The sequence below is a fragment of the Otolemur garnettii genome, unplaced genomic scaffold (genome assembly GCF_000181295.1).
Source record: "Otolemur garnettii isolate 467f Iridium unplaced genomic scaffold, OtoGar3 scaffold00178, whole genome shotgun sequence".
Taxonomy (NCBI): domain Eukaryota; kingdom Metazoa; phylum Chordata; class Mammalia; order Primates; family Galagidae; genus Otolemur; species Otolemur garnettii.
Window position 1 is genome coordinate 164,628 of NW_003852573.1, and position 10,095 is coordinate 174,722.

Genomic DNA, 10,095 nt, shown 5'->3' on the forward strand with positions numbered 1-10,095 from the left:
TGAGGCGACTGTGACTTAATCTCATGGCTCTAAGGCCACCTCTATGGCGCTAGGAACTGGTTTCATGAAAGACAATCTTTCCATAAACAGGAATGGGGTGGGAGAGGGGAAGAATCTGACAGGAGGCAGAGCTCAGGAGATGGTGTGAGCAGCGGAGAGCTGCTATAAATACAGATGAAGCTTAGTTCGCTCACCTGCCACTCACCTCCTGCTGTGTGGCCCAGTTCCTAAGAGGGCCGGAGATTGGGGATCGTGGGGATCGTGGGGATCGTAGCTCTAAGGGACTTAAGGAGAATTTTACAGACTGGGCCTGGGGAATAGTGAGTGGACTGGAATGGAGTCGGGGGGTTAAAACACTGGGAGCCCTCAGGGAGCACCAGCCCCCATTCCCCCAGGTTTTGCCACCTACGTTGAGATCTGTGAAAACTTGTGGGTTCTAGCCCTGCTCACACAAGAGTAGAGTTGAAGGACTTCTGGAGACTCAGCGACCCTAGAGCTTTACAGGGCTTCGGTCCTCAACTTCTTCCTTTTCCCAGCAGTGAATAGACCAAAGTCATCTTTTTCTACAGATGGAAAAAAGGGGGCTTCAGAGGTCCAGAGAATGGATGGGTTGCACATGCCTGAATCAGTGGACCCTCCCCCCGTATTTAATCACTTTGGCTGTCCTGTCATACAGACTACTGCCAGCCTGCAGGGCGTCTGTGCCTGCCCCTTGATGATGATTACACGGCTGGCAGGCCAGAGACAGCTTGTCTGGAGCTGAGTCTCCTCTCGGTCCTGCCTCTCCCCTGTGGGGGTACAGCCTCTGACGCAGGCTGGCAGCAGCTTTGGGTCACCGGCCCCCACCATCTCAGAACCCCAGCTGTTCAGCTAATTAGCCTAGGCTAATTGGGCTTGGGTAGTGAGGAGCAGTTAGTGGGCTGTCCATTCATGAGAACTTTCTCTTTAGCCAGTTCTGCTCCACTCTGCCCCAGCAAGCTGGCAATGACCTCAGGCAGCAATGGCTGCACATGCAAAAGATTCCTGCTGGTCATCAGACTGACAGCCTTTCATCAGGGGCCTTTGCCCAGACAGGTGGCTAGAGAGGGAGTTTGGGCAGGAGAGAGAGAGTCTCATGGGTGAATCAGAAAAGATTTGCTAAGTATTTCAAAAATCCCAAAAAGAGGAAAGAAGTAAGCCCAGGTTGACAAGAGCTTATTCACCGTCTGTTAGATTTGTACTGTAGGACCCAGAAGACAGACACGGCTGCCCTCTGGGAGCCCAGTGAAATCTACTGCAGCAGCGAACCCTAGAGGATCATCAGAGTCACCGGGAGAGCTTGTCCCTCCATCCTTTAACAGTGAAAATGTTTAAAACAAGGAAAAGGTGAAATATTAGGACCATGAACACCAACATACCCACTGCCTCAATTCAACAATTACTAGCATTTCATTATACAGTATTTGTTTTACACGCACACACACACATTTCACCAAGCTATTTGTAAATAAAGGCAAACATCACAACACTGCACTTCTGAATCCTCTGTCTGCGTCTGCCAAGAGTAAAGGCATTTTCTAATATATCCTCAATATCATTGTCACACTCCAGAAAATGAATAACAACTCCTCAATATCATATTAGCCTGGGTAATTTTTGAAAAATAGACTCCCATTCCCAAGCCTACTAAACTGGAATCTTGAGAGATAGGACCTAGCAGCCAGGGATCTGTATTTTAAGTGTGTCTGGTGGTTTCAGTGTATCAGCTCAGCAATGATTTATGGGGAGCAAGAGGTCAAGACAGGGGACAAGCCACAGAACCAGGGCTGAGCAAATAGTAAAGAGAAGACACTCTGTGGTGCTCGGGAAGGAGACAGGGACCCACAGGCTGCAGGCCCCACAGAGTCGCCAAAGTGAGGTGCAGTGGAGACAGAGCCATAGGGAGAGCAGACTGGGCTGAATCAGGATTCACCAGCATCCCCTGATGGGGGTCTCTTCTCTGCTCCTCAGCTCTTCTGGGATGGTGTTCCAGGGAGAATAGGCCTTTGTTAAACCTGTCCAGACACCACCCACCCTTCCAGGGCCCTGTGCAATGATAGTCCATAGCAGGGGCTGAGTCACCCACATCCCAGGCCCCCTCCAGTCACTACCCAGGAAGAGCTGCTTCCCCTTGGTGCCCTCCTACCTCCTCTACCATCATGTTCTCTGTAAGAATAGAGAGCTCTTTAGGGCAAGAAATGCAACCAAGTCCTATCGCAGCAAATACTTCTGGCTCTGAAGGCCTGTTGTGCCCTCAAAACTGATTCTCTATCTCTCCACCCTGGAAGATGACACAATTAAACCCTCTGGTCCCCTGCCCCTGCCCCCATGACACACACTTCAACAAACACACAGTATATGAACAAAGCAGCCTGAGGCAGAACAATCACAGCATTTTAAGTTGCCCTGACATTGCACGACTCTAGGGGGCCCACTTACGTATAGCACAGTGCGTGTGGTACCCTCTAGGGGTAAACCAAAGGCCATAATTTGATTCCATTCCACAAGAGGACACAGAGTGGCTATCAGCTTCAAAATCAGGGAACCATCCACGTGTGGTTCCAAAGATACAGGGAAAAGGAAGAGCTCCAGAGACGGATCCTTGTACGTCACAGTGCAAACAGACCTGGTACCCATCCCCATTCATCTCCCATCATTCCGTGTGTCACACTGCACACACAGTGCTGGGTGGCCACTCTGGCTGCCTCGTCCCTACCTGCTATTCCACACATCCAGGCTTTTCTCATGCTTCCTCTCACCCCTACCTGAAACATCATTTCTCTCTCTCTTTTTTTTTTTAACAGGGCTAACTCATCATTTATCCCTTAAAACTGAGCTGAATGTGTTCTTAAGTCAGGAGGCTCTGTATAGTATCCCCTCAGCTGTCCTAAGTAGTCACTTTATACCAATTAGGAAGAAGTGCCCTTTTTTCTAGCTGGCTGTCCGCTGGTGGGTGGGGAGGGGGTAGTGTAATAATTATCATATGAACACGTGCAGTAGCTCCAAGGTGAATGGCATCTATCTGCTGGAGTCATGCGGTTCACAACCTACCCGACCATAGCAGAGGCCCCGTCTTCAGTGTCCATTTTCTGTGGTCTCCTAATTCATCATTCTTATCGGCATGTGCTGGTCTCACACACTGGATTCTAAGCTAGACCAATACTACTCTCAGGGCCTGACACAGAAATTCCATCAGTTCAACAAACATTCATCGAATGCCTGATAGCATTTTTGAAATCAAATGCTAATTGCTTATTTGTCTGTGTTCCTCAATAGGCTGTAGGCTCTTCAAGAACAGAAATACTTACCTTTTTATTTCCAGTGTCTGAGACTCACTAGTGCTCAACAAATCTTGGTTGAAGGGACGAATGAATGCCTGGATAAATGAGAGCAAGCTTGGAAGGCTCTGATTAACTCAGTTCCTGGTGCAGCTGGAGGAAACAGAAAACACCAAGTATTTTTTAATGCAGATTTTTAACATCCTTACAAAAGCTTGACTGCTTTCGGGATTTCATTCTAGAATACCCAGATGGCGAGAGCGAGGACGGCTCAGCTGTTTCTCATTTAGATTCTATCTGCTCTTGTACTCCTAGGTGCTCTCTGTAATGGCATTCAAATGATGATGATGATGATAATAATAGTATCCAACACATATGGTTGTGATCGATGTCAAGAACACTTGTAAGCACTTTGCATATGTTAACTCAGTTAATCTTCTGAACAACATTATGAATCAGACTATCAGTACTCCCACTTTTCAGATGAGGAAACAGCACCGAAAAAGGCACCTTCTTCCTAATTTATATACAAAGCAGACTACTTAGGACAGTAGGACTCCTTAGGATGTTAAGTGACTTGTTAGCCTAAAAGCTGAGATTCCGACATGGGCAACCAGACTTTAGCCTCCACCCCTAGCTTAACTTTGTTCTGATGGTCTAGTCTCCAGGGGATCCTCGTCAAACCAAGAAACTTGCAATTTGGACTCCTAGCCTGTGTTCCCATTGAGTTTCATTTGCTCTGTCTTCAGAGCCTGCCTCAGAGACCACTGGGCTGGGTCTTTGCTCTTTGCAGGTCGTAGTGAATGAATGACAGGATGTTCAGCGATCTTGTCCTCTGGTAATTGGTCCAGGATGATAATCACCACCCAAAACTGATACAGGAGTCTTTTCTCTCTCACTGGGTCTGAGCCCTGTCCCCACCACTACCTCCGAACAACCACTCCAGCATGCCACCCTGTTCCACGTTACAAGTGATGTGGACCGACTCTACAGTGGCCTCTCTCAAACGGCCTTTCCAAGAGGAGAAATCTCTCCACAGCCAAACCAGAGTCTCTGGGAATTGTCTCCAACTCACATAATCAGGAAAGAGCAACTGTGTAGTCCCTAACTCTGTAGGGGAGGAGAGAGAGCACTGGCATGTCAGAGAGTCCCTGCCATCAACACTGCCCAGCAGGGCCCATGTGACAATGGACAGTAATCATCAGCCACACCTTCTCTCATCTACCCTTTGGCTTTGCCTCTAGCCATCCAGTACTAAGTTTCATTTTTTGGTGTCTTCTCAGAGGAGCTTTTTCAGAAGTTTTCCTGGTGAAGCAAAGGATGACTGGGAAGCTCTTCGCCCTGAAGTGCATCAAGAAGTCCCCTGCCTTCCGAGACAGCAGCCTGGAGAACGAGATCGCTGTGCTGAAAAAGTGAGTGGGTCCTAGGCCACCCGTGTGATGTGAGATCATAACATTTCATTCGCAAATTACTGGACTGGGGCTGGGTCTTCACAACCAAAGGCACTGTTCCCTCTGATTGATGGATGGATCAGTTTGTCAGCCAGTTAAGTTTAGTCGGACAGCTGCTTGCTGCTTTCCTGGCTGAGTTGGGTTTTTTGTGGGGTGGGGGGTGGTGGTGGCTGTTGACAGCAAATTGACCAGTGAACCCACTGGCCCTGGTAGCAGAGCTGCCAAACAGAGCTGGTTTGTGCACAGAGAGTAATTAGCTCAAAGGAACAAAAATCAATTAAGGACCAACATCAGAAAGAATCAATAATTAAGAAGGAGGTATAAAACTTGGAAATTAGCCTCAATTTATTCCAAAGCAAATGTAGGTTCAGCATCCCACTACACTAACAGATCACCAAATGTTTACAGTAAGACTCTCTCAACAAGCCTTTGTGAAACCCCTGTGGTGTACCAAGAGTGTGTTCGGCACAGGAACACAGGACCAGGACCAGAAGGATGAGGCAGACAAAATTCCTCACCCTCAGGAGCCCACATTTTCCAGGTGGAGACAGAGATGCCCTTAACAAATTCTAATCCCATCAGATGTGAAGTCAAAACTAGATGGAATTTGGAGGAGACAGGGGTTCATTACATGTGTGTTTTTATGAGCATGGGTTATTATGTACATTTTCAGAGAGGAAGGACATTGGTGGGTGAGTAGAATTTTGTGGGACAAGAAGGTCAGTGCAAAAAGGAAATTGAGGCCAAGAGCAGAATAAGCTTTAACATAGAATCATGGAAGCGCAAAGCTGTTAAGGAAGAGCGAGTCCTGGAAGTCTCCAGACTTAGAGCAAATGGCATCAAAGGACAGGAACTGAAACTCAAATCATGAAGTGGGACCTGATTATAAAGGATGTTAGATGTTGTCATAAAGAATATTGGCTTTACTTTGTGGGCGAGAGACATCCTCAAAGGATTTTACGTGAGGAGTCGCGTGGGTCAGATTGGTATTTTGGAGCCATCTCTCTTAAGCATTGGTGAATGGATCAGAGGATAGCAGCCTAGCGAACAGGAGGCCAATTACAGGACTTTCATGGTAATCCAGGCATGAGATGAGAATACAAGCAAAGGTAGTGGCGAGACCATATGTGGGCAACAGGGCTAGAAGCAGGGATGTTTCAAAGAGGGAAGAAATTGGGTTTGGTAAAAGCGTAAAAGACAAAAGCACTAAAAATGATGCTGGGATTGATCAATTAATATCAATTTCTTGAGATAGAGAATAAAATAGATGTGCAGGTGTGGAGGAAATAGAAAGAAATGGGTTGGAACATATTGGACATAGGTGTCCACATACATGGAGCTGTCCAGTCAGATGCTGAAGACATAGGTCTGGGCTCTAGGGAGATGAGGACAGAGACTGAGAACAAGGACCATGTGGCCTTTCTTATCATTGTGTCATATCAATAGCATAAGTGTTCAATAAACTCTGTGGAGTGAGTGAATAATCAATAAACTAATGTTAGCATGGTCAGCTTATGAGCATAGTTGAATCACCAAGCAACCACTACAACAGGTCTGTATTTTTTAAATATCTTAAAGAAGATAGCTGCTGTTGAGTACGGTTACTCTTCCCCAGGCACGAGACTAAGCATTGTGAATTATCTCCTTTAATCCTGATGTAACCCTCTGAGACACATAAATGTTTCAGACGAGGAAAATAAGGCTCAAAAAATTTGAATAAACCATCTGAAGTCATTACCTAATTAGTACATGTGAGTACCTGAGCTAGATCTGAATCCAAGCCCAACAGACTCCAAGTCTAAGTTCTTACCCTATGTGCTGCACAGCCATGAGTAAACTTCCTAGAGACTTGCCTCCTCTCAGGCATGCGTAGTATTGCTGCCCTGCAAGCCACGCCTCCCAGTTATTACGATTATTCTGCTTCCCTCAGTCTCTGAGTAATCCTGGAGCAGGGTAATAATCTAGGGCCAGGTTTCTCCACCACGATGCTACTAACGCCTTAGAGCACACGATCATTTGTTCTGTGGGGGGCTGTCCTGTGCATTATTGGACAGCATTTCTGCCTCTACCCACTAGATGCCAGTAGTACCTTCAGCTGCTCCACTTGTGACAACCAAAAATGTTTCTAGGTATTGCCAAATGTTTTCTGAGTGTCAAAATAGCCCCGAGTCACCAATCTAATGCATCCCGCAGAACTGACCCCCCAAATAAGCATCAACTTTACTTGTCACAATGTCCTGGGACAATGATTTCTCCACACTTCCTCCACGGCCATTCAAGGGGATGCTCAGCTCACCTAAATCCCTCCTGCTGTATACAGGTGAGCATCCTTAATCTGAAAATCAAAAATTCAAATGCTCCAAAATCTGGAACTTGTTTAGCACTGACACAACACCCCAAGAGGAAAATTCCACACCTTACCTCATATGACAGGTCACGGTGAAAATGCAGTCAAAACCTTGTTTCATGCACACAATTCTTAAAAGTATTGTTTAAATTACCTTTAGCCTATGTGTATAAGGTATACGTGAAACATAAATGGATTTCATGTTTAGACTTGGGTCTCATGCCCCAGATATCTCATTATGTATATGCAAGTATTCCAAAATCCAGAAACATCCTAAATCTGCAACACTTCTGTCCCAGGCATTTCAGATAAGGGATACTAACCTGTACTTTCTTCATGTGAGGTTTCAGAAGAAATCCTGGATACCCATAAATAATCTAGTATTAAGTAATCCCTTTGCCTTTCTCAGTTCTTTTCACTCTCTTTTGGTAAAATTCAAAGAGATTCCCATTCCCTAAAGGAAGAATGTTCAACTATGCATTCAATAAGCGTGGATTGTGTACCACCCCGGGAATCTTTTCTCTGGATCACTTTGGGACAGCCTACTTCTTATGAAGGCTTCACAAGGACCCGGGCTTCCTGAACATTGCCATCAGAAGCCTCCAACAGAAACTTCTGGGCTGGGTCTCCACTGTTTGTCTGGACAACCTGAATCATGCCCCTCTTACTATATGCTTAATTCTTCCCAGGATCAAGCATGAAAACATTGTGACCCTGGAGGACATCTACGAGAGCTCCACTCACTATTACCTGGTCATGCAGCTGTAAGTGAAAGGCAACCCCGCTTCCTCCGCAGAGGTCTAGGGGGGTGCCCAGGGAAGATCGATCAGTGCTGAGGGAAGGACAGTGAGTCAAAGACACACTCAAGAATTAGTTCAGGAGACTCTGAAATGCTAAGAGCTCTCTTCGGCTCAGTATGCCTCTGTGTGGGCCAAGGGCCTTAGCAGCGTTAGAATATTTCCTACCAGTCAGCAAATAGCTGCACCCCCAACCCCGCCATGCTTCTCTGCTGTCCCACCCCTCCCCTGGAACTTTCTGGACCTCCTCACTACCCAGCAAGCAAAGGTGGAAATGCCAGGCATAGCAGAGAGCCACCAGAATTCTTTTTAGCTCTACAGCTTGTCCATTTTGTCCAGTACTGCTCAATTAAACTGGACAGGAAATGTTTTAACATCACTCCAAAATAAAATTGCTGTACAAGTGGAAACCACAGGTAGATAGATTTCAATAAAAAGAAAGACTTTTTCAGAAAGAGCCACCCAAAGTTAAAAATAGGCTGTGATAGCGTGTCCATCTGTAGGACAGAAATGTCACTTCTTTAGTGAGGTCTCCTGGTTGTTCCCATTTCCAAATAAGAGTTCTGCCTGGCGGTGACTGCTGTAGAAGTTAGTTGGTGCTCCTGAGAGTTCAGCCTTGAGCTCAAAGACACTTGTATTTATAAAGTACACACACACACACACACACCTCTTTGCAATCACAGCATGGCTGAGCGCAATATAGTTTTTTACTGATGGGATATTTCATCAGAATCTTTAATGAGATAGGCCTACACAGCTGATTAACTATTGGGCTTACCCGAGGCCCAGTGACAAGTGGTAGCAGATAGTCAAGTGAATAAGTTGGGAAGGGCCCAGAGCCGCACTAACAAGTGAGCAGGGGCCAGATGGGCCAATCCAACAGAGGTCAATCCAACAGGATTAGCACACGGTCACTCAGAAGGCTAAGGGGAGCAAGGAGGCGGGTAGGTTGAGATGCCTCTGAGGAGCCACCAAGCCTCCAGGACCCAGGCTGCTCAGGGTCAGGCATTCATAACTATGTAAAAGAGCATCTTTTCTGTGGGCCTCCAGCTCCTATAGCAGAGCCCAGGGCCTGAGACAGAAGCCTAAGGCAGGATGATATGTATTCTGGTTGGAGAAATTCTATTCCTTCATCGCTACGTGGCACTATCAGGCATGCATGGCCACATCTACTATCACAGGACAGTGGGAGGGGGGAAAGGGTAGTGAGAAGACTGGGACCCCTGGGTCAAGGTTGAAATAGTTGGGGGATGTTTATCCTGGAGAAGAGAAGGCCTCAGGAGAGCATTGCACTGTCTTTCCGTACTCAGCGTCTTATGAATGGATGTTATTCTGTAAGGTCCCAGTGGGTATAATTGGTATCTGCTAGTAGAAACCATAAGGTATCAGGTTTCAACACAATATATAGAAATATTAAGAAGAAGCCAAAAGATGCAACACTCTGTCTTAGGAGGCAATGAGTTCTCTGACAGTACTCTCCAAGACTGACTAGAAAACTTCCATGCAAAAATAGCATAGATGGTATTCAAGAAATGGGGGCTGGACTTGAAGCTTCTCTGAATTCTGAGATACTTTACCATGTGAGTCTCAAAATACCCCTACAACCCTACCCATAATTCCAGTTTTAGGTGGCTCAATTTTCAAAAGTGAGAAAAGAAATCCTGATACAAGCAAAATTTGCCTCATTTGCACACTTTTTCTTTCCTACTTTGCCTGATTTTGCTGTGACCTCTTTGTTTGATCATAGCTTCCTGGGTTCTAGGACAGGAGAGAAGGCAGCTAAGACTTGTGTCCGCACTAAGGGATCATTGGCTTCATATGCAGCCCCAACCAAGGGCATTTGTATCTTGAAGTTTCCAAAGGGAAGCCAAGGTTCAGCCTAAAGAAATGACCCCTGGTGATATCATCCAGGTGCCCAGAGGAGGTGTTCTCAAATCACAGCTCATGGGCACCTGCCTGTCCCATCACAACTATGTCTCCCATGGCTACAGAGCAAGCACTTTGACCTGATTGAGAATTGAATTTCTTCTTTTGCCCCTGTGCCCACAGTGTCTCTGGTGGGGAGCTCTTTGACCGGATCCTAGAGCGAGGTGTCTACACGGAGAAGGACGCCAGTGTGGTGATCCAGCAGGTCTTGTCAGCAGTGAAATACCTTCATGAGAATGGCATCGTCCACAGAGACTTAAAGGTGCCCAAGCAGGAGT

General features: G+C 46.4%; 1 protein-coding gene across 1 annotated transcript in view; it reads left to right on the top strand.

The window, feature by feature from the left end:
• CAMK1G (calcium/calmodulin dependent protein kinase IG) overlaps window positions 1-10,095 on the top strand; it is a 17,724-nt gene that overhangs the window by 292 nt on the left and 7,337 nt on the right. The window contains exons 2-4 of the mRNA XM_012811842.1: window positions 4,580-4,708; window positions 7,784-7,858; window positions 9,941-10,079. Coding sequence (XP_012667296.1) covers window positions 4,580-4,708; window positions 7,784-7,858; window positions 9,941-10,079 — 343 coding nt within the window. The remainder of the gene's footprint in view (window positions 1-4,579; window positions 4,709-7,783; window positions 7,859-9,940; window positions 10,080-10,095) is intronic.